The sequence below is a fragment of the Odocoileus virginianus genome, chromosome 17 (assembly GCF_023699985.2).
Source record: "Odocoileus virginianus isolate 20LAN1187 ecotype Illinois chromosome 17, Ovbor_1.2, whole genome shotgun sequence".
Classification (NCBI taxonomy): Eukaryota; Metazoa; Chordata; class Mammalia; order Artiodactyla; family Cervidae; genus Odocoileus; species Odocoileus virginianus.
In genome coordinates, this window is record NC_069690.1 from 9,229,020 (window position 1) to 9,253,759 (window position 24,740).

General features: G+C 40.5%; 2 protein-coding genes across 10 annotated transcripts in view; one reads left to right on the forward strand and one right to left on the reverse strand.

Annotated features, from left to right (window-relative positions):
- SKA2 (spindle and kinetochore associated complex subunit 2) overlaps window positions 1-3,967 on the reverse strand; it is a 30,257-nt gene extending 26,290 nt beyond the window's left edge. The window contains exon 1 of one of the 4 annotated variants that reach the window (XM_020901285.2): window positions 3,850-3,950. In XM_020901285.2, coding sequence (XP_020756944.1) covers window positions 3,850-3,882 — 33 coding nt within the window. In that variant the 5' untranslated portion in view covers window positions 3,883-3,950. Of the gene's footprint in view, window positions 1-3,849 lie in introns of all 4 variants that reach the window. The other 3 variants (XM_020901284.2, XM_020901283.2, XM_070478555.1) reach the window with 3 other exon arrangements.
- A 242-nt stretch (window positions 3,968-4,209) lies between these two features.
- Window positions 4,210-24,740, forward strand: part of PRR11 (proline rich 11) — a 31,916-nt gene continuing 11,385 nt past the window's right edge. The window contains exons 1-5 of one of the 6 annotated variants that reach the window (XM_020901279.2): window positions 4,212-4,523; window positions 13,776-13,859; window positions 16,175-16,307; window positions 21,994-22,144; window positions 22,556-22,678. In XM_020901279.2, the coding sequence (XP_020756938.2) occupies window positions 16,180-16,307; window positions 21,994-22,144; window positions 22,556-22,678 (402 nt within the window). In that variant the 5' untranslated portion in view covers window positions 4,212-4,523; window positions 13,776-13,859; window positions 16,175-16,179. The other 5 variants (XM_020901281.2, XM_020901280.2, XM_070478552.1 and 2 more) reach the window with 5 other exon arrangements.

Genomic DNA, 24,740 nt, shown 5'->3' on the forward strand with positions numbered 1-24,740 from the left:
AACAAAGTACTACATGTTTAGACAAGTCACAATGATGTTAGCTATAAAATGTATTCTCTCGATGTGGTTCATAATGCATTACAGTGAATTTTTAATTATTTGAAAACTTATTTTTTCAAATTATTACTTTCTAAAACATATACTCTTGGTAATAAAGTTATATAGTTTTCAGCAACACAGGTTGCGGTAAATTACTCACAGACACTGAAGAAAGATGTAAGGTAAGAATCAAAATGCTGGTGTATGTTCTGCTTTCAGATGCTTTGACAATACTATTGCACTGCTAGCTGTAAAGTACAGTAGTGCAATAAAGTCAGAGCATTCGTTAGCAGTAATAGGTAGGAAGGACATAAAAGCATCTTGCATCAGTTGAAGCTTCAGTGTGAGAAGAGTACAAAGAAGGGTTGCCACTTTGGACAGAAGACATCCAAAACCTAAGAACATTTATATCAATGTTAAAAAAAAAAAAGACTAAGATTTAAATATCAAAGTGGTATTTTTTAATGACTAACCTATGATTAATACTCAAACTGAAACATGCACAGATATAGAAAGGGATTTTGTAAATAAGTCATAAGCTATATAAGTTATTAACATGGGTGTTGTTAATACCTTAGAACCGGTATTAACAGAACAGCTTATAATTACCACTAAGGCAAAGCTGTGAAAATATTTCTGCTCTGCTGAGAGGTGTTTGTTAATGCCCCCATAGCAATTGACTGATGAACTGCCACACAAAACAATAAGATTACCAAAGAAAACAAATGCAAAGTAAAATAAATTTCCCAATTTCCATAAACCCAACCTATCTCTCTGGAATCTACACTACAATACAAAAAGGATTTACCTATCTCAAGAGTTTACAGACTTTCAGGAAATCAGTATGTCATAAACAGGATACTGTTAGCACTAATTAACTGAATGCTATGAAAGGGGATTTTAAAATTTCAGTTAACCCCTGAAACATCTTAAATATAAGATTTCCTTCAAGCTGAGAAAAATCAAAGAGAAAATAATAATGGGAGGAGAAGACTCTTGAGATTTAAGAATCAGATTTCCTTGGATTCAAGCCAAGTAACATCCTAACCTTTTAAATGGTAAGAAACCATTCTGAAGTCAGATGTCCACCCAGAAATAGGATAATATCATAGTATTATACTACCTTTTGTGCATAATCACTACCTTATCACAAAAGAAGGACACTAGACAAATAACACTAAAGCAAAAAGTGAAGTGAAGAGAAAAAAGTTAGAGAACAAAGATTACCCTACAATGAGCTTATTCCTCCATTAATAATGAGGATTGATGCAAAAACACTTTCCATTATTTTTACCAACCTTCCCTTAAGTGATCCAGGTCAGCTACTTGGTTGGATTGAGCCTAAGAAATGAACATAAATTCAGGACAGCTGGAACATGAGTGTCTTGACCTCAAATCCTAGGTCACATATCTCAGATATTAGAGTATTTCAACTCTGCTATCCAAGAGTCAGGCTTTTAAAACAGATATTTAAAAACAAATGTTTAATTTTCTGAATCAGGAGTTAAAACCCCTGGGGGAAAAAAAAAGATGAGGATATTTGTCTAAAAAATTAAGTACTTCTTTTTCAAAGTTAGATAATATGTATTCTATTTCATTTATTAAACAGTCAACATTGATTCCTCAACAAATCCATTATAAAACCAAAAATCAGAAATCACACAGGAAATCATTTATCTTTGGAATCTTAGAAAATAAACCATTCACAGATAAAACATTTTTTTCTAAAAGCACATGGCAAATCTAAAGATGAGCTATCCTATTTTATACTACCCAATCAATACAAAGCAATAATAATACAACTATAATAGTTCAAATACAATTTTTAAACAATTTTGTTTCCGTCATTATGGAAACAGAATTTGAACAGCAAAAAAGTTATGACTCAGTTAAAAGGAATTCAAGAAGACTTGCTTTCTTCTCTCTCTCTCTCAGAAAAAGAACTTTTAAAAACTACCTCATCAAAAAATAAATAAAAACTACCTCATCATTCAATCATCTAAAAGTTTAAATTAAGAGTCTGGTTACCTTAAAAAAAAAAAAAAAAGAGTCTGGTTACCTCAGTTTTCTAAAACCTATTTTTTCCCCAAGATGTACACGTCATTGTTTTCCCCTTAAAATAAAATGTGTTCAATCTAAACCATGTCCTGTGAGACTATTGACTTTAATGCAAAGTCAGAAAAGACTTCATTGGTACCTCAAAATTAAAAGCCAACTTGAAGGGGGAAAAAAGTGTTAAAAGTACAATTAGTATCACTTATAGCACCTTACAATTAGGCAGAAATATCCATCTGGAGGTAGGAATTCATAATGGAGGGAAAAACTAGGATTTTTTTAAAAGACCGTTAACAATAACAAACTTTTAACTAAAAGTTCATTTATTACAGATTTGGAAAGCTGTATTAAATTCTACCTTCTTTGCTGCCAGTTCTCGCCTTCCCAATTTCCACACACACCCCACAAAGAAAATCAAAATTGAAAACGTTAGAAGCAAATGAAAGCCGGTTTTGTATAATATATTAATTAGAGGCACTTCAATTCATTAATACATAAGAAGAAAACGATAATAAGATCTATCAAGGTCTCGCATTTTCTGGAGGTGGGAATGGGGGTGAGGATCGTAGTTTTTCTTCAAAGACCACTACACGTTGCAGATATTAAGGAGACCCAAGGTTGAGCTCGAGGAGGGGAGCACAGGTACAAACGATACTTTAGGAGTAACCCCAGGGAATGGCAGGGAGACGAGGAGCGGACTGTGATGGAGATTTTGGCTTTTTTACTTAACCTTGTTATTTTTAACAACAACGAAAAAAAAACGAACAGGAGATCAATCAATGATGGGTGCGTCCTCCAAATTCCACATTTTAAAGGAAACCAGCCCAATCCGAACACTCGTAATGCAGTGGGGGGTGGGGGGTAGACAGAACAAGGGAACTAAGGAAAAAGCGCGGGCGATCAAGCCCCTAGTCAACGAACGGGAGGGAGAGAATAAAGAGGACAAGTGAGGGAAGGATCCAAAAGAAAAAACTAGGACAAGCCCTCCAGTTTGGCGCCCTCGAACAAGCCTAGCAGCAGCGGGAGTCCTTTCCAATTATTCGCCCCCGCCCCCTACGTTCAATGAATGAAGAAGCTAGGCAACTCCAGAGCACCGGTGTAATCCACATCCCAAGCCCGCCCGCGTTCCTGCAAAGGAGCTCGTGGTTCAGATTCCCAAGGCTCACACTTTTCCCCCACCGAAGGGCCAAACTGGTCTAGGAGCTTCTTCAGCCGCCAAGAAGTTGTGCACGCAACTAGACAGCATCCTTTCTCAGACTTGTTCAGCCTGCTCCGGGCTGAACGTGAACGATTCAGCCCTAAAGGGATTTCTCTCCGCCCCTCTCGGTGTATTTCCCACCCCACCCTCTATCCCCGCTTTCTCGGAGGGTGAACGACCTCTCCCCTTCTAGGGGCCTTTAGAGACCATTTTTGTCAGGTCTTTTCGGTGGAAATACACAGAACGCTGTCTGCATAAACCACAGCTCCTTGAGGGGCGCAAAGCTGAGGGCAAGGAACAAGGAATTCCAAAGGCCCCGCACCCTCAGCATCTCCCGCCATTTCCCTCACGAGTTTCCCGGATGTAACCCCTTCCCTCGCGGCGGTTAAAAAGAGACCAGGCGGCGGCGACTCCCTTTGGTGCAGGAGGAGGGAGCTCGAGCCTTAGTCCAGCCTCCTCCGCCCAGGGTTTCCGGCGACTACAAATCGCGTTCCAACTTGGAGGCCATCGGGGAAAAAAATAAACGACCCAGTAGATCTCCTTCACTTCACACTCACCATCAGTTCCAGCTTATCGACCTCCGCCTCCATGTTGAATAGTTGACATTCCTCAGACCGCGGCGGCGCTTAAGCCGCAAACCGTACCAGCACTGAGGGTCCCTATTGGACAGCTGTCATTCAACGTCTCGTTCTCATTGGTCCCGCCGCTTCACCGGCGCCCGCCCATTGGAGGCTGGGAAACGCCCCTCCTAATGAAACACCTTTTCCTGTTGGGCAAGGACACAAAACGCCGCAGGAGGATTGGCTCCTGCACCTTTTTCTTTCCCATTGGCTGCGGCCGTATCTCGGCGTTTAATTTCACAGCGAGGGTTCTGCAGAGGGGAAGCTTGCGATTGGTGCAGTCGGAAGAAGAGCCAACCAATTACGCAAAAGCTTCCACAAGCAGCAAAGGGGACGTGACACGCCTTTCCTTTCTGACTTCCCCTCCACTTCACTCCCGCCTTCCCCTTATTCATACAAGAAGCGCCTCATTCCTGATTGGTCCGAGCTTCGTGCTGCTTCAGCCAATCACAAGCCAAACTGTGCTCCCGGCACTACATAGAGAGCGAATTGTGGAAAGACCAAGGCTACGATTGGTCTCTTCGCGATAAGGTTTTAATTTTGAATTTTCCTTTATGGCAAGGGAGAGGCCTCTGACGTGACTCCATCGTATCCCCGGACTCTTAAGACTAGTAAGTGCGGGGTTATCTTCCTACGTTACCTGGGCTCGCTTCTCCTGCAGCTAGGTCTGTTGCTGCTGGCGTTCGTAACGGTTTGCAAAGGTGAGAACTTTGGCTGGACTCGGAGACAAGATGAATCGGAAAAGAGGGTTAAGGCTGGGTAAGAAGTCCTCCACCTGGCTCGGCTCTTAATCATAGTTATATTTAATTAACGCTCTGCAAAAATATGTTTTGGAGCAAAGAATCCGCCTTCCTTTTGCACATTCCTGTGCTTGTATTTGCTGCTCAGACTGTGGTTCGTGGACCAACTGCATATGCATCACTTGGGTTCTTATTTAAAATGCAGATTATCTGGCTCCACCCAGACCTACTGAATCAGAATATACATTTTAACAAGACCCCCGATTCCTATGCACTTTGAGAAAGTACATTTTTTGACAAGGAGTAATACGATGTTCCTCGATATAGTCAATATCGCCCTATGTTCTGTGAGAGTATCGGTTGTTTTATATGTGCCTAGTACTATGCTGGGCTCAGTTTTAGGGAGCCGCATCCTCTTTAGAAAAACAAGACTGGAGCTAACAAATAGCAATGCTGCACAACATAAAATGTAAATTTAAATATAAGCAAGTACCAAAAATAGCCCTGTGGATTCTCAAGAGCAATCAATTGGACTGATAATGGAAAGTGATTGACTAAAAGTTGTTTGTGGGAGTGTAAACACATTTTTCCTTTAAAATGTGTTTTAGGAAAAGAAACGCAATTGTCATTTTTAAACCGAACGAAGGGCTTCGGTGTCTGCAGCGCAGAAAGCCAAACTCTGACTGGGGGAGTTTGCCGCAAAGTAAGGGTTTTATTGTAAGGAGCCAAGCATGGAAGTGGGAGATAAGTCTCAGATTCACTCCAACTTGGTCTCTGAGTTCTGAGTTTTTAAAGGGGAAGAACAAAGGAGCTGAGATTAATCATCTTAATTGTCTGCAGTCTAGGGGTCTTTAATCCAGTGGTCTGTGGGCCCTGGGGTCTGTATCAATACAATCTGTAAAAGGCATTTTACCCTGGAAGATAATTCACAACTGCAGATGAACAGGGGTGTTTATCTAAAAGTTGTGCCTCGAGGAACCTGGCTTTCATTACTTATTGTTGGGCTAGACCAAAAGAGAAACAAGAAAAAGAACGAAAAAAACAGGCATTCGTTTTCATTATAAATTAGACATAGGACTTGATTTCAATTTCCGTTGCTGCCATGCTTTAAAAGTACCCCTAGACCAAAAGCATTTTTTGGTATCACAGGGTGGAGTTTTAGTAGCAGTGCCTGCTCTTGTGGCAGAGAAGGCAATGGCACTCCAGTACTCTTGCCTGGAAAATAGCAGAGACAGCGGAGCCTGGAGGGCTGCCGTCTATGGGGTCGCACAGAGTCGGACCCGACTGAGACTTAGCAGCAGCAGCAGCTGCTCTTGTGGAAGAGTGTAATTCTCTCTCTACTACTGATTCCATCGTTGTACTGGAAATACTTTTGGACCCATCCTTTAACCATATGAAGGTGTGGTATGATTTGAAGAACTAAAAAACCCCTTCACCAAGAGATTTTTCAGAATTGTATTAAAGTATATTCTTAATCAAAATAGAGAACACTTGCTAGATAACACTTAGCAGGAATGAGTTCTTCCATTAATTTATTGAATGAAACATTACTTAATGCCTGCTGTCCTTTAAATCCTGAGGAAAGAGGTGAATAAAATTTATCCTACCCTCGAAATATCTCACAGTCCAGTAGGGTGACAAATGTGTAAGCAAAAACTACAATGCTATGTAATAAATGTCACAATAAGGGTGTGTAAAAAGGAATGCTATGGAGGCACAAAAGAGATGATGTAAACATTCAATAAACATTCCATAAGGACAGGCTATGTTGGTCTTCCTCACAATTGTATCCCCTACCTACCATAGTACCTAGTGGATCATGAACAGTCATATATCATGCACCTAGATACACCAACTGTTATTTTTCTGTATGGGGTGTGTGTGTAATATATAAAAATCACATAAATTATATATAAATACATGGTTAGATGGGGCTTCCCAGGTGGCACTAATGGTAAAGAACCTGCCTGCCAATGCAGGAGACATAAGAGAAGCAGGTTTGATCCCTGGGTCAGGAAGATCTCCTGGAGGAGGGCATGGCAACCCACTCCAGTATTCTTGCCTGCAGAATCCCATGGACAGAGAAGCCTGGCAGGCTACAGTTCATAGGGTCGAAAAGAGTTGGACACAACTGAAGCGGCTTAACACACATGCACGTGGTATATATATATATATTGTATAGTATACATTATACATGACACATATACCCCTCTAAAAAGAAATAGCTTAACCAATAACAATTGGTGAATCTCTGTGAGTGATACGAATGTTAATTATGCTATTCTTATAAATTTTCTCGAGGTTTGAAATTTTTCAAAGTTAAGAGCAGAGGAGGGCTTCCCAGATGGCTCCGTGGTAAAGAATCCAGCTGCCAATGCAGGAGACGCGGGTTCAGTCTCTAATTGGGAAGAACCCACATGCCAAGGAGCAGCTGAGTCCGTGCGCCGCAACTATTGAGCCTGTGCTCTCGAGCCTGGGCGCGGCAACTACTGAGCATGCGCGCTGCCACCACTGAAGCCCATGTGCCTAGAACCTGTGGTTTGCCGCAAGAGAAGGCACCGCAGGGAGCAGCCCTCACGCTCAGCTCAGGAGTAGACCCCGCTCTCTGTAACTAGAGAAAAGCCTATGCAGCAGCAAAGACCCAGGACAGGCAAGAAAAAAGAGTAGGGGAAAACAGACTCTATCAGAAGACAAAAGCAAGGGAGAGCCCAGGGAAAAATAGTGATGTCAACTGAAGACAAAAGACAGAAAGCGGAGTGATGGTAAGGAGAAGGGACAGGATGACTTAGAGAAATATTTCTGATTCGTGTATATGAATACTTTTTTAATATAGTCTATTCTGTAATGCAATATTCTTATTTCCTCACTTTTTTTTTTATCATGTTGTGGTACAGGTCTTTTTCTTTTTAATTAATTTAATTCTAAATCTTTTTAATTTAATTTAATTAAAATTCTTTTCAAAGCAAAGTAAGTAAAATGGAAGTGTATTTTTCAATTTAAAAAAAAAAGAAAAATGCTTTGAGTCATCATGAAAGAATGAGTTTCTATCTAGTGTTAACAGTTGGAATCCCACCTAATCTATCGAAAAGAATTTGTAAGTCTCATTACTCTTTTGGAAAGGGGACAGTACATGTCTCATCTAGATAAAGATTGCTATATACTCTATTAATTGAACAGTTATCCTCTACAGAGTATCTAAAGCTTTTAATAAAGCTAAGGTTGCTTTATCCTTAGCTTGCTGAATCCTCTGTCCTATCTGAGGTGAGAATTCATTATCTTTTAATTTTGGAAGAGCTATGATTATTTTTTAATATAATGTTGATCTAGAAAATATCTCAGACTGCATCTTTCTATCCTGACAAATAAGACATATTCTTTTAATTCTCTACTTGTGTCAATTACTATATTTAATTAGAAGGCTGTTAGATAGTAATAATGACCCAGGGCCCAGGACACACACATACAGAAGAGATAAAATATTATTTCATTCCTAGATTTTTTTCATTAAAAAATAATTTCCCAAATGATATACATTGGAATATGTAGAGTTCTTTAGAAATCTGAATTCATAGGCACTGGAACAACCACCAGGAAATGGCTAGAAAGAGAAATACCACTTTCAGAAAGGTGGTATTTTTCCAGCTAATAGTATATGCCAAAGGGGAACTGGCCAATACTACTTCAAGGCTTATTAGAAATAAACACACAAACAAGAAATGGTAGTCCTCTGAGTCCTCTGTCTATAATCTTGGTTCCCATTTGCCCAAAGGCAACATTATCCACTTTCCTGATTGTTTTCTGGTGTTTACCTCCATGTTTCTAAGTAATATATTTATAATATTCTACTGTTTCTTTTTTTCTCCCAAGGTTAAAGTCTGTATAAATTTAGAGAACTACTAATTTCTACTTTCTTCTGTCTTCACAGTACACCTGTGTCATAATTTTTGGCTGTCATTTGTGTCAAGAGTGTTCTGCCTATGTGTTCCTCTAAGAGTTTTATGGTGTCCTGTGTCATAATTTTTAATTAAATAAATACTCAATGTTGATACTATAAAATATTGTGTAACAGCTGATCATTACATGTTAACTATGATTTCATTTAATTTCTTATACAACTTTTTCCTAGACATTGTTTATATATTTATTTTTTTAAGCACTTCTCAGTAACCTGGACTGAACTTTACAGAAAAATAATAAACTCCACTCAGAATATTCAAATTTGCACTAGGTAATTTATCTATTTCCTTTGTTTTTCTGCTGAAGCCCTCTGTTACACTTTCTTATTTCACTGGCTAAGTAAAGGGTCAGTCAATTACTATTTTTATAGGTCTCATGAGCTAAGAATGGTTTTTGCAATTTGTAGTAGGTGGGAAAAAAATCAAAAGAAGAATAATACTTTGTGACTTATGAAAACTCTATGAAATTCAAATTTCAGTAGTCATAAATAACATTTATTGGATTAAAACCACAGTCATTGTCTATGGCTGTTTTGATGCAGAGTTGAGTGGTTGTAGCAGAGACCAGATGGCTTGTAAAGCCTAAAACATTTATTATCTAGCCCTTCATAGGAAAGGTTCGCTGACCCCTGTCCTGGGCTCACTGCAAGACTGTCTTCCAAGGACTTATGGTCACCATTATCCTTGAAATTCCCATTATTATCTCACTTCTGTTCTCACACTTGACTGAAACTTTGGCCAGGTATGAGACTGTAAACATTCTCCATCAGAATTGCAGGGTGGCTGTTCAACTCTGATGTCATTCTATTCTCAGTCCTCTGTATCCAGGCTGTGTTTTCTCTAGAAGCTTTTAGAATATCCTCTTTACTTTTGGTGTTCTAAATGATGGCATACCTCAATGTGCATCTTTATTCAAATTATGCTGAATAATTTCAGTATAATTTCAATCTGGAAATTCAAGTCCTTCAGTTCTGGGGAATATTTTTGTATTGTTTATTGGATAAAATCGTCTCCATTTTTTTCTGTTCTCATCTAAAACTTTAATCTTCAAACTGTTCTGTTACATTTTTTTAATTTCTACTATTTTTAATTTTAAAAGCTTTTTCTTATCCTTTTTCAAGAATGCAGGATCTCGATTTCTTTTTTTTGGCCTTGATCCTTTTTAAAATTTATTTTTAATTGATTGATGATTGCTTTACAATACTGGTTAGATATCTGTCATATATCAACATGAATTAGCCATCGGTGTACATGTGTCCCTTACCCCTAGGTTGTTACGGTGCCCCGGTTTGAGTCCCTTGAATCATACAACAGATTTCCTTCGGCTGTGTATTTTACATATGTTAGTATATATGCTTCCATGCTACTCTCTCCATCTCACCCTCTCCCTCCTTTCCCCCATCCTTGTCCATATCATTTTCTGAAGTTGGGGGTTTTTTAAGTTTTCTTCTACTTTCTACATTCTTTCCATTTCCCTCTCTGTTTATTTTGGTCTCTGTTCTTCATATTTAAGACTCTTCCTGAAATGATTGATGATCCCTGGCTGTTATATGTCAAAGGAAGACACCAAAAAGATAGTTGGTTGGCAGCTCAAAGTAGCGGAGGTGGATATTGTCAAGCTAAAGCCAGTTTCCCTGGAGAAGAATCTAGTCTCCAGGAAGAAGGAGAAGTGTGGGGTTTTGAGGCCAGGAATTAAACTTGGGTGGCTTCTATTTGGGGAGCTGAGCTGAGGAAGGGAATTGAGTGTGTCACTTTTCAGTTCAGGACCATCCCCTATCTTCTGAATAGTGACAAAGACATTACTCTGCTATGCCTGGTGACCCAAATTCAGCAACTCTAACTTCTCCAGAGAATAGACCTGTCCGTGAAATGAAAACCAGGACTCTGCCTGGCTACATGGACTGGAGGGAAGACCTCAAAGGCCTATTTAGTCATTATGAAAACTTTTCATTAATCAATTAATGAAACCTACCCCAAACCTTCAGAGGGACTTGGTGCTTTCAAGTCTGAAACTTCTCCAAGTTCTGGAATTTGTCTCATTTCCTGTTGACTTCTCTACCATCCAGTCAAATCTCAGCTTTCCTCTGTTCCACCAAGTCAGTTACCACTGTTCCATTTTTCACGATTTAATTCACATGTATCTTCTATTAGAGTATCTGTTCCTATTCTTTGTCCTATGAGTTTATGCCTTTTTTATTCCTTTACTGTCTTATTCATGATGTTTCAGAAGGGAGTGGAACAGTAATGTGCTAATAATTATTTATAAATATATATGCACAATTTTATTATAAATTTGTTGATATATACTGATGTAAACAATGATAAACAATTATTTTATCATAATGATAAAATATATAATACCTTTTCTTATAAATTTTGTATAGCCAATTGATTCTCACAAAATGCTATTAATGATTTTTTTAATTGATTTTTTTATGAACTTCATTTGTAACCAACCTATGGTTGCAGTCTATGAACAAGCTTAGTCCTGATATGAATCTTGGTTAATATTTTCATTTACTCTGTGAGGTAAGACAAATGTGAAACACAAAGATTTATGTTGGAACTTCATTTCAGTAAGCAATTTCTGATAAATAATCATTTTCAAATACTGGAGTAATACTCCTCAATTTTTCTGCTGTTCAAAATGTAATGACTACAGACAAGATATACTCTTAAGTTTAATCTGCCCTATTACATTTTTTATCACCTTTTTTACTCGTTTATTTATTGGCCATGTTACACAGCATGTGGGATCTTAGTTCCCTGACCAGGCATCAAACCCATACCCCCTGCATTGGAAGCACAGAGTCTTAACCACTGGACTGCCAGGGAAGTCCTCATCACTTTCTTAACAGTAAACAAAATAATAAATCAAGCCATAATTTGTAGGGGTTTGTGTTTGTTTGTTTTTGACCCTGAAGCTTGAGGGATCTTAGTTCACCTACCAAGTATTAAAGCCATGCTCCCTACAGTGGAAATGTGGAATCTTAACCACTGGGATGCCAGGGGATTCCCAAATTTGTAGTGTTTTATAATAGCCATGGTATAAATTCTCCTATCGTGGCCAGTTTCTAAGTTTCCAACGTGAAGTCCTTGAATGTGGCATTGGGAGGAAATGAGCAGTAATATATCTAAAGCATTTTCACTATATAGATAAAATAAGTTAAGAAAAACTTCAAGAGCATACATATTAGTAAAACCTTTATGAAATGCTGAGTTTTATATACTTATAAATACCTTTTAAAATCTAAATTACATAATTATAAGTTTATATAATTTATATGGTAGATTTAACAACTGGCCCACAGGCTTCCTAAAAATGTAACAGTGAGTACCAATCCCAGCACATCATTGGAGCGCAGGTGGAGGGAGAGTCAATCCACCGAGTCTAACCAGAATGTCCAGCTCCTTTTAGAGTCTTTTCATAACTGAGGGATTGGTGAATATAGGAAAAGGGGAAGCAGGAGGCCAGTTCTCTTTGTCAGTTTGATCCCTAACAAAAGACTTCAAGGCGAGAGAGGGAACCGGAGCAGAGGAGGGAGGGCTTGAAGGAGGGCTGAAAAACAGCGCGGGGCGGTTACTATGGAAATCTCAGATTCAGGGGATTCCCAGTCAGTGAACTCTGCCTCGGATGGAGGTTTCTTCATAAAATAGTCTTGGCCATGGATTTGATGAGGTTTAACTTCTTTTCTAGCAACCATAAGTTTTTTGTTGCTTCCTGAGGCTTTCCTAAATATCTTCATCCAGAGTATTTTTGCTTTACGTTTTTTTTTTTTAATCAATCTTTTAGACATCCCTTGTGTTTAACAATCCCTGTTTAGCCTTCCTCCATTACTTCAGTGGAAAGGAAAAGTGATATAATAAATGTGAAATCAGCTATCTTGAGGTATGTCTCCCACGCCTTTAAGAACAATTAAGAAAAATATTGTTAATCTGAGGCCTGGCAGTTAGTTAAATAAGATGCTATCAAGAATCTTTACTCCTATAATGGTTGTTGATACACACTCTGTCACCCATTGCCATGAAGGGTGGCCTCCGTAAGTCCAACGTTCTTGGAACTAAAGCGTTTCTTAGTCTTGAATACCCACAGTGGGGCTGGGGGAGGTTCTTCAGTCCTTGGAATCTGAGAGTTTAGCAAGCCTAGCGCTGCATTCCAAGTACTGGAGGGTTACAGGGTGAACAAAAGTGGAATGAATGTGTATTTTCAAGACCAATTGTTCCTATTCAAATGTAAGTTTGAAGAGAAGGAGGCCCAGCCCTTGAGACCATTTTTAGTTCTGCTGCTTGAATAAGGACATCTTTGTTCCTCAGGTAGTAACAACTAAAACCAGTGAAGCCCTTCTTCACATCAAGCCAGTTCTGACTTAATTTTCTTCAGAAAAGGATTTGAATTAAAATCTGAATATACTAGTTAGTGTTTATTTTTTTTTATTTAATTACTTTGCAGCACAGTTGTTTTACAATGTTGTCTCACTGTCTGCTACAGCAAAGTGAATCAGCTATACATGTACATAGATCCCCTCTTTTTGGATTTCCTTCCCGTTTAGGTGACCACAGAGCCTTGAGTAAAGTTCCTTTAGAGTAACTCAAGTTCTCACTAGTTATCGGTTTTATGCACAGTAATGTATATATGTCAATCCCAATCTCTCAATTCATCTCCCACCCCTCTTTCACCCCTTGATATCAACATGCTGTGCTGAGAAGTCACCTAAACAGTATCTAACTCTATGACCCTGTGGACTGCAGCCTGCCAGGCTCCTCTGTCCGTGGGATTCTCCAGGCAAGAATACTGGAGTGGGTTGCCATGCCCTCCTCCAGGGGATCTTCTGACTCAGGGATCGAATCTGCATCTCCTGCACGGCAGGCAGATTCTTTACCACTGAGCCACCGGGGATAACACTCACCGATATCAATATAGTGAGTATTTAAAAGTGTTTTAAAATAAATGTTTTGAAACACCCATATCTTAGATTGGGGGTAGTTGTTATTATCTTGTATATCACCTATTCTACTACTGCATGACAGTGTATTAGGACGAACATGGTCTTTGGAGACTTACAGATTTGAACTTAATGCTTTAGTGCATTCCTTTGGATAAATCATTTCATCTTTCTAAGCCTCGATTTATTCTGATCTAAATGGTAATGAAAATTCTCTTACTCAGGGAAAATACCTTGCACAACAATGAAGAGTCACTGAAAAAGTGTATGTGAAGGTGCCTAAAAGTACATGGGCATCCAATAAAAAGGTTAGTTTTGTTTTTCTTTCACTACCAACTCCGCCAAGTTCAATGGATGCTCAGTAAATGTTACCAGCAAAGAAATTTACTTCCTTTTAAAAACTGACACTACCCAACTATTGCCGTCTCCTCTCCTCTGTTATTGTTACCAAACCCTAATTCAGATCCGCTTGCCCAACTCAGAGCGCAGCTCATCAACTGACCCTGCATTGTGGTGAAGGAAACTAACAGTGTTCATTGCAGGATATCAAACAAGGAGAAAGGGCAGCTAATGCTCAAAAGATCTGAACTCCTCACTGACTTTCAGGCGGGGATTTTTTTTTTTTTTTTTTTGGTCTTATTGCACACGGCATGTGGGAGTTCCCTGACCAGGGAACAAAACCGCACACCCTGCAGTGAGAAATCTTTAACTACTGAACTTCCAGGGAAACCCAGGCAAAGATTTGTAAAGGCAACATTAGGACTGAGGGTCATAGGGTGCCTGCTCAGCTGGTGGACTTTCTTCTGTTTGCTTGGTGGTAAGGTAACAAGGTGATGTTTAGGGAATCTTAATCATCAACATTTATGGTTCTAACCAGTCTGGGGTCTAAGTGCTTGTGGTCAGCATATAGTCACCATCTTTCACCCGGGTTGGCGGGGTGCAGGGGTGTCCTTAGTCTCTGCAAGACAACACAAAGATGTGTATCAGTTGTTATATATATCCCATGAGGAAGAATTAGTTTTGTGACTGTTTTATCTCTCAACTATTGTCTGAGCTCTTATTACTATTTTTGCTTGACTGCTTTTCCTTTGATTCTGCATTCCCTCACTTCTCTAATTAGTAGCTGTTTGAGTCTGCTCTTTGGAACTTGAGGGACATCTGGGAGACTGAAGCCTTTTTTCTACAAACAGGACAAAGGAGACAAAAAAGGCCCTTTGCATTGGGAAGGCCCTGCAAGGTCCTGCTTGATTTCATTATGAAGAAAGAGAAATTTACTTGACTGAACAAAGAATAACAAAACAAAACCAGAACAAAATTAGAGTAACATAATGCCAAAGCCAGGGTACTTTTAGAAATAGTTTAAATCTGAGTTTAACTTTTCCCCCAGTTCAGGGTGGTCTCAGGTGGCTGTGAGGTTGCCACAGCCTGTGATGACTTGAAGTGGGACCTCAGTTCCCTGACCAAGGACTGAACCTGGGTCGCAGTGCTCACCCTGGCACTTGTCTGCTTTGAAGAAAGATTTCAGCAAAGAGGTGAAAAGCAGTGAGACAAGTAATGTGCTTATTAGGAGAGAAGATACATGCAGAGAAAGCACAGACAGGCTCAGAGAGAGAGAAAGCCGCACACTTTCGAGGTGGATTAAATTACTTATATAGGGTCAGTTCTTCCTGATGTCCTCTGGCCAGTCATCTTGCTTTGACTTTGAGTCACTATTTAGTCTGGCTCAGGGCCCTCCCTTCTTTGGAAAAGACCCTAATTCTGGGAAAGATTGAGGTCAGGAGGAGAAGGGGGAGACAGAGGATGAGATGGTTGGATGGATGACTGACTCAATGGACATGAGTTTGAGTAAACTACAGGACATAGTGAAGGACAGGGATCTCCCGGCATGCTGTAGTCCATGGGGTCGCAGAGTTGAATACAACTCAGCGACTGAACAACACCACCAGGGCCCTCCCTCCTATGAGTGTGCATCATTTCGCCAAAATGGATTCTGGTGCAAGAGCCTCTGAGAGGTTACAAATTTGGAGTTAGCGCTTTACTACATTACAGAACATAATATGGTCTGGCTCCCATTCCCTTGAGGATCTTTTCTGCACATGCATAGCTTAGGAGCCTCCTTGACCTCAAGAATGAGAAATATGTGGTCTCTTTATCTTTTATCTGAACAGGACTCAACTCATCCTTGCTCCTGCCATTATCTTTATTTTGAAACATCTGTCAGGACTTCCCTGGTGATCCAGTAGTTGAGAATCTGTCTTCTAATGCAAGGTGCACAGGTTCAGTCCCTGGTTGGGGAACTAAGATCTCACATGCTGCAGGGCCGCTAAGCCTGCTTGCTGCAACTAGAGAAGCCCCCGTGTGCCACAACAAACGCCCAGTGCAGCCGAAAAGAAAAGAAAATATCTGTCTACAGGGGGCAGAGTCCAGCTGCTCAGCTCAGGGTCCCTCTATCTCCTGCTTCAGGCGGACTTCTGGGTTGCTGGCGGTGACCTGTTTGCTAACCACGATGGTGGTTACAAGGATGTGTTCATTTTGTGATATTCATTTTGACCTATACAGTCAAAAATTGTATTTTTTTCCGTGTAGTATTCTTCAATAAAAAATGTAAACATTTTCTCTACAGAAACCATGCCCAAATTCAAGCAGCGAAGAAGAAAGCTAAAAGCCAAAGCAAAAAGATTATTCAAAAGAAAAGAAGCCTCTCACTTTCAGTCTAACCTAATTACACCTCCTCCTCCACCACCCTCACCAGAAAGGTAAGGCATAATGTGGAACAGAGAAAATGTTAAAAATCTGATCAGTTTGGGAACAAGTCACCAGATGTATCAATGAAAAATACAGAACGCTGCTTAATTTGAATTTCAGATAACCAAAGAATGATTTTTTGTGTGTTGTCCGTGCAACATTTGAAATACACTAAAAAATATATTTTTTAGTACTTATTCATCCTTTATCTGAAATTAAATTTTAGCTGAGCATCCTGATTTTCATGTGGCAACCATAGTTTAAGAGTTCAAACAAGGGAGTACCCCAGTGGCCCAGTGGCTGGGACTCCAGGGGCCCAGATTCAACCCCTGTTCTGGGAACTAGATCCCACATGCGGCAACTAAGAGTTCACAGGCCACAACTAAAGAACCCACAAACCGCGATGAAGAGCGAAGATCCTGTGTGCTGAAACTAAGACCTGGTGCAGCCAAAAAAATTAAAATTAATTAATTATTTTTTTTTAAAAAAGTTCAAACGAAGTGAAAAATCTCAAGTAATTGTATTTAACGTTTTGTTGTTGATCAGTTGCTAAATCCTTCACTATCTTCTGGAGTTTGCTCAAACTGATGTCCACTGCGTAGGTAGGTGATGCCATCCAACCATCTCATCCTCTGTCATCCCCTTCTCCTCCTGCCCTCAATCTTTCCCAGCATCAGGGTCTTTTCTAATGAGCTGGCTCTGCACAGTAACTATTTTCTACTTTCCTCCTCAATTGTATAAATCTGGTAACTAAGTGATGAAAGACGGATATACAGCTGGAACTTAAACCTTCATTTTGGTAAAGTTTGGTCATTTATTCTCTGGGACTCAGGGCTTAAATGTATTATTAAAAGAGACTATGAGGTCTAAACTCTAGGGTGGTAGTTTTCACAATAACAAACTTTACACATTTTGTTTTTAAAGGTCTCTTTACAGAAAAAAATTTGAAACAAACAGACTGAAAAAATCAGTAACCATGATACCATCCTTGACTCTTCTCTCTCCTGAATGTTGCAAGTCCCCCAACTGGCCTTCCTATTCTGCCCTTACCCCCTCTGCAGTGTATTTCAACACAGCATTCAAAGTGAGCCTACTAAAATCATGTCATATTGGTCTTCTACAATGAAATTTCTTTGTATGATCCACAAGGCCTTTATGGTCTGCTTCACATTATCCATTAGTCCTCTTCCCTCCTTCTTTCTACCCTAGTCATCCATCTTCCTTGCTACTCCTCAAACATCTCAGACAGGCACCCACCCCAGGGCCTTTGCATTTACTGTTGCCCTTGTCTGGAATGTTCTTTTCCCCAATATTTGCTTTGCTAGTTTATTCCATTGAGGTTTGCTCTCAAAAGCCACCTTCTCAGTGAGACATTCTGTCATTACCCTATTGAAATGTTCACCTCCAGGCAACATTTCACATTCCTGCTATCTTGCTTTATCTTTTTCTCCTTAGCATCTGTTCACTACCTGAATTCAGTTCAGTTGCTCACTCGTGTCTGACCCTTTGTGACCCCCTGAACTGCCCCACGCTAGGCCTCCCTGTCTATCACCAACTCCCAGAGCTTGCTCAAACTCATGTACATTGAGTCAGTGATGCCATCCAACCATCTCATCCTCTGTCACCCCATTCTCCTCCTGCCTGCAGTCCTTCCCAGCATCAGGGTCTTTTCCAATGAGTCAGTTCTTCGCATCAGGTGGCCAAAGTATAGGAGCTTTAGCTTCAGCTTCAGCATCAGTCCTTCCAATGAATATTCAGGACCGATTTCCTTTAGGATGGACTGGTTGGATCTCCTTGCAGTCCAAGGGACTCCCAAGAGTCTTCTCCAACACCACAGTTCAGAAGCATCAATTCTTTGCAACTCAGCTTTCTTTATACTCCAACTCTCACATCCATACATGACTACTGGTAAAGCCATAGTTTTGACTACATAGACCTTTGCTGGCAAAGTAATGTCTCTGCTTTTTGGCATGCTACTAGGTTGGTTGTAACTTTTCTTCCAAAGAGCAAGCATCTTTTAATTTCACGGCTGCAGTCACCATTTGCAGTGATTTTGGAGTCCCCAAAAATAAAGTATGTCACTGTTTCCATTGTTTCCCCATCTATTTGCATGAAGTGATGGGACCAGATGGCATGATCTTAGTTTTCTGAATGTTGAGTTTTAAGCAAACTTTTTCACTCTCCTCTTTCACTTTCATCGAGAGGCTTTTTAGTTCTTTATTGCTTTCTGCCATAAGGGTGGTGTCATCTGCGTATCTGAGGTTATTTACATTTTACCAGGCAATCTTGATTCCAGCTTGTGCTTCCTCTAGCCCAGCGTTTTGCATGATGTACTCTGCATATACGTTAAATAAGCAGGGTGACAATATACAGCCTTGTTGTACCCCTTTCCCAATTTGGAACCAGTCTGTTGTTCCATGTCCAGTTCTAACTGTTGCTTCCTGATCTGCATACAGATTTCTCAGGAGGCAGGTAACGTGGTCCGGTACTTCCATCTCTTGAAGAATTTTGCACAGTTTGTTGTGATCCACACAGTCAAAGGTTTTGGCATAGTCAATAAAGCAGAAGTAGATGTTTTCCTGGAACTTTCTTGGTTTTATGATGCTTTTTTGATGATCCAATGGCTATTAGCAATTTGATCTCTTGTTCCTCTGTCTTTTCTAAATCCAGCTTAAATATCTGGAAGTTCACGGTTCACGTACTGTTGAAGCCTGGCTTGGAGAATTTTGAGCATTACTCTGCTAGTGTGACATGAGTGCAACTGTGTGGTAATTTGAGCATTTTTTGGCATTGCCTTTCTTTGGGATTGGAATGAAAACTGACCTTTTCCAGTCCTGTGGCCACTGCTGAGTTTTCCAAATTTGCTGGCATATTGAGTGCAGGACTTTCACAGCATCATCTTTTAGGATGTGAAATTGCTCAGCTGGAATTCCATTGCCTCCACTACCTTTGTCCATAGTGATGCTTGCTAAGGCCCACTTGACTTCACATTCCAGGATGTCTGGCTCTAGGTGAGTGATCACACCATCACGGTTATCTGGGTCATGAAGATCTTTTTTGTACAGTTTTTCTCTGTATTCTTGTTTCCTCTTCTAGTATCTTCAGCTTCTGTTAGGTCCATACCATTTCTGTCCTTTATCGAACCCATCTTTGCATGAAATGTTCCCTTGGTATCTCTAATTTTCTTGAAGAGATCTCTAGTCTTTCCCATTTTATTGTTTTCCTCTGTTTCTTTGCATTGATCACTGAGGAAGGCTTTCTTATCTCTCCTTGCTACTCTTTGGAACTCTGCATTCAAATGGGTATATCTTTCCTTTTCTCCTTTGCCTTTTGCTTCTCTTCTTTTCTCAGTTATTTTAAGGCCTCCTCAGACAACCATTTAGCCTTTTTGCGTTTCTTTTTCTTGGGTATGGACTTGATTGCTGTCTCCAGTACAATGTCACAAACCTCCTTCTATAGTTCTTCAGGTACTCTGTCTATTGGATCTAATCCCTTGAATCTATTTGTCACCTCCACTGTATAATCGTAAGGGATATAATTTAGGTTATACCTGAAAGGTGTCGTGGTTTTTCCTACTTTCTTCAATTTAAGTCTGAATTTGGCAATAATCTGACCACAGTCAGCTCCTGATCTTGTTTTTGCTGACTGTATAGAGCTTCTCCATCTTTGGCTGCAAAGAATATAATCAACCTGATTTTGATATTGACCATCTGGTGATGTCCATGTGTAGAGTTTTCTCTTGTGTTGTTGGAAGAGGGTGTTTATTATGACCAATGCGTTCTCTTGGCAAAACTCGGTTAGCCTTTGCCCCATTTCATTTTGTACTCCAAAGCCAGATTTGCCTGTTACTCCAGGTTTCTCTTGACTGCATACTTTGGCATTCCAGTCCCCTGTAATGAAGAGAACATCTCTGGCATGTGTTTGTTCTAGAAGGTCTTGCAGATCTTCATAGAACCACTCAACTTCAGCTTCTTCAGCATTACTGGTTAGGGCATAGACTTGGATTGCTGTGATAGTGAATGGTTTGCCTTGAAACCAAACAGATCATTCTGTCATTTTTAAGAGTGCACCCAAGTACTGCATTTCAGACTCTTTTGTTGACCATGATGGCTACTCCATTTCTTCTAAGGGATTCCTGCCCACAGTAGTAGATGTAATGGTCATCTGAGTTAAATTCACCCATTCCAGTCCATTTTATTTTCCTAATTCCCAAAATGTTGATGTTCACTCTTGCCATCTCCTGTTTGACCACTTCTAATTTACCTTGATTCATGGATCTAACATTCCTGGTTCCTATGCAATATTGTTCTGGGGAAAGGAGTGGCAAACCACTTCAGTATTCTTGCCTTGAGAACCCAATAAACAGTATGAAAAGGCAAAAAGATAGGACACTGAAAGATGAACTCCTCAGGTCAGTAGTTGCCCAATATGCTACTCGAGATCAGTGGAGAAATAGCTCCAGAAAGAATGAAGGGATGGAGCCAAAGCAAAAACAATACCCAGTTATGGATGTTCACTACTTAACAATCCACATAGATTTATTTTCTTTTAAACTTTATGTTTTGTATTCAGATAGAATGAATTAGCAATGTTCTGATTGCTCTGGGTGAACAGTGAAGGGACACAGCCATACATATACATGTATCCATTCTCCCTCACATTCCCCTCCCATCCAGGCTGCCACATAACATCAAGTAGCTTACATGTATTTTTCATTTAGCCCTCTTTGTAAATCCTATGAAGGCAGGATTTTTATCTATTTTGTTCATTACTGAATCTCTGACACGTATTTATTTAGTGTGTTATTTGATTTATTATTATTTATTTACTCAATATATATTTGTTATACAAGTCAAACTGGGAATTCTAGAAGTAAATGAAGAATTTGGCTTTTGGTAGTATCTGCCTCTCAGTCATACTATAAAACTAGCTTGCTATTTAATTCAATTCAGTTCAGTGCAGTCGTTCAGTCATGTCCAACTCTTTGTGACCCCATAGACTGCTGCATGCCAGGCTTCCCTGTCCATCACCAACTCCCGGAGCTTGCATAAACTCATGTACATCAAGTCGTTGATACCATCTCGCCATCTCATCCTCTGTCATCCCCTTCTCCTCCCGCCCTCAATCTTCCCCAGCATCCGGGCCTTTTCCAGTGAGTCGGTTCTTTGTATCAGGTGGCCAAAGTATTGGAGTTTCAGCTTCAGCATCAGTCCTTCCAATGAATATTCAGGACTGATTTCCTTTAGGATGGACTGGTTGGATCTCCTTACAGTCCAAGGGACTCTCAAGAGTCTTCTTCTTGAACACTGCAATTCAAAAGCATCAACTCTTAGGTGCTGCTGCTGCTAAGTCACTTCAGTCGGGTCCGACTCTGTGCGACCCCATAGACGGCAGCCCACCAGGCTCCCCCATCCCTGGGATTCTCCAGGCAAGAACACTGGAGTAGGTTGCCATTTCCTTCTCCAGCACGTGAAGGTGAAAAGTGAAAGTGAAGTCGCTCAGTCGTGTCCAACTCTTAGCGACCCCATGGACTGCAGCCCACCAGACTCCTCTGTCCATCGGATTTTCCAGGCAAGAGTACCGGAGTGGGGTGCCATTGCCTTCTCCGCTCTTAGGTGCTAAACTAAGAATTATTTAATTAGCCTGTTAATTCCAACTCGGGAGTTTTCGCTTTGTTTGATTTTGTCTTTCCTACAGAGCGGTTATTCCTTCAACAGATATACCCATTAGCAGAAGCTGGCTAAGACTTTCCTGGAACTTCAGATTTCCCAGTTTTAAAAATGCAATAAAGCTTTGGACAAATAGAGTATGGTCTATATACAGCTGGTGCCAGAGCTGCATGATCCAGGTATGGATTTGACATACATTTTTTCAGCATTATGGTTTTTCTACACACTTAGTATGTGTGTTTACATGTGTGTGCTCAGGTCAGTAGACACTCAAGCTTAGCTCACATAATATGAAGTTAGGTGGTTATGTCTGTCTTCACTTTTTTAAATAAAATTTTTATATTGAAATATAGTTGATTTCCAATGTTGTGTTAGTTTTAGGTGTACAGCAAAGTGATTCGGTTACACACACACATAAATATTCTTTTTCATATTATTTTCCATATAGATTATTAAAAGATATTGAATATAGTTTCCTGTGCTATACAATAGGTCCTTGTTGTTGCCTTCACTTCTATAAAACATACATCATAGCATTTTCTTTATCATATTGCTCAGTGGAGTCAGACTTCTTTATTTGTGAATTTCAGAGTTTAGAAGTCTTAAAAAACACCATTTTTCCATCCCGTCTCTGCCACCAAGAACTTCGAAGTCTAAAACAACGGTTTTGCATTTTGGAAGATGAAGTATGCAAGCTCCAGGAAGCACTGAAGGTTAGTATTATCAAATGAAAACAAAGCCAGAATTAGGTACGGAGGGAAGGGCTAGTCCTGCATTGGAACCCCAGCATGCTTTCATTAGAAGAAGGAGTGGTAGCTACAGGCTCGTGCTAGTTCTGGGCATCTTTGCTGTCAGATTTCTTCCTTAAACTGGAGAGGCTCTGCTCTGCATCGCAGGGGGGCTGACGCCTGCAGGCACCATTGCCTAAGCTGCATGTCACCTGGCTCCCAGTGTGCACTCATGGGAAACACTGATGAGAGGCTAGAAGGAGCGAGAAAAGTGAAAGTGTTAGTTGCTCAGTCATGTCCAATTCTTTGTAGCCCCTGGACTATAGCCCACCAGGCTCCCCTGTCCATGGGATTCTCCAGGCAAGAATATTGGAATAGGATGGGTCGCCATGTCTTCCTCCAGGGGATCTTCCCAACCCAGAGATGGAACTCACATCTCTTACATCTCCTCCATAGGCAGACAGGTTCTTTACCACTAGTGCCACATATACATGTATGTATATGTATATGTATATGTGTGTGTGTGTGACTTAGTCATGTCCAATTCTTTATGACCCTATGGGCTGTAGCCCACCAGGCTCGTCTCTCCATGAAATTCTCCAGGCAAGAATACTGGAGTGGGTAGCCATTTCTTCTCCAGGGGATCTTCCCGACCCAAGGAAGACAGGCGAAGAAGATGGGGTATTTTCCCCCTTTGTTCTCTGTGTTGGGCAGTTTCTCCAGCAATGGGTATCATTGCCTGCCTCAGTCCCACTCCCACTAGGTCAAGTCCACCATGTTTCTAGATTCCCTGAGTTACCCTAGCTCCGGAGGTCTGGTTACACTGCCCGTTCCTTTGACCTTCCAGCCTCAGAGTGTTCATGGCTTTTGCTGTCGCTAATGACTTGGCTGCCTCACTGTCCCTTCCATACTTCCCAGCCCTTCCATAGTATAGTGGTATAACCAACTCCCCATATTACATGTTCCCTCTTCAAAACAAAATTTTTTTTTTTTTTTTTAATTTTTGACTGCACCCTGAGGCATGTGGGACCTTAATTCCCTGACCAGGGATCGAACTCATACCCCCTGCATTGGAAGGCAAGAGTCTTAAACACTGGGCTGCCAGGGAAGTTCCTGTCCCCTCTTTTAAATATTCAGTGTGGTTTCTAACTTCTTGACTGAGATAGGCAGGAAAAAAACTATAGATATCCACTTTCTCCAAACTCCCCTAAGCAAGAACCCTTATTCTCGGTGTCTAAAACATAAAAAATAAACATTGTGCTCATTGATTTGGAGAGACACTTCTGGGACTATACCCCTAACCCAGAATTTGTACCTCAAGGTGATCTAGCCTAAAGAGAAAAGGCAAATCACCCTACAACCTGGACCTCAGTTTCTGCATCGATAAAATGGGGAAGATACCATCTGTAGTGGGCTGAGTGATGGCCCTCCAAAAAGTTGGCCCAAGTCCTAATCCCCGGAAGCCTGTAGATATTGTCTTATCTACCAGGGTCTTCGTAGATAGATAATCAAGTGAAGGGTTTTGAGATGCAGGAATCATACTTCATCACCTGGTTGGACCCTCAATCCAATGACGAATGTCCTTATAAAAGACACACACAGTAGAATACATAGAGGGAAGAGAAGCAATAGGACCACAAGGGGCAGATGTGGGTCATAGGGCCGCAAACCAAGACATACCAATACATTCCGCAAGCTGGAAGAGACCAGAAACAGATTCTTCTCTAGAGCCTTGAGAGGGAATGCACGCCTTGATTTCAGGCTTCCAACCTCCAGGAGTGGGAGAGAATGACTTTTCTCTGTTGTAAACTACCAACTTTGTGATACTTTGTTATGGCAGCCTCTAGGAACTATTATGCCCTCTTACTTCCAAGGGTCATTGTATCCATTGGCTAGGGCTGCCATGACAAAGTAGCACAGACTGAGTGGCTTATTCAACAAATTTGTTTTCTCACAGTTGTGGAGGCTAGAAGTCTAGGCTCAAGGTGTTGGTAGGGTTGGCTTCTTCTAATGCCTCTCTCGTCTGCTTGTCTTCTGTGTCTTTAGA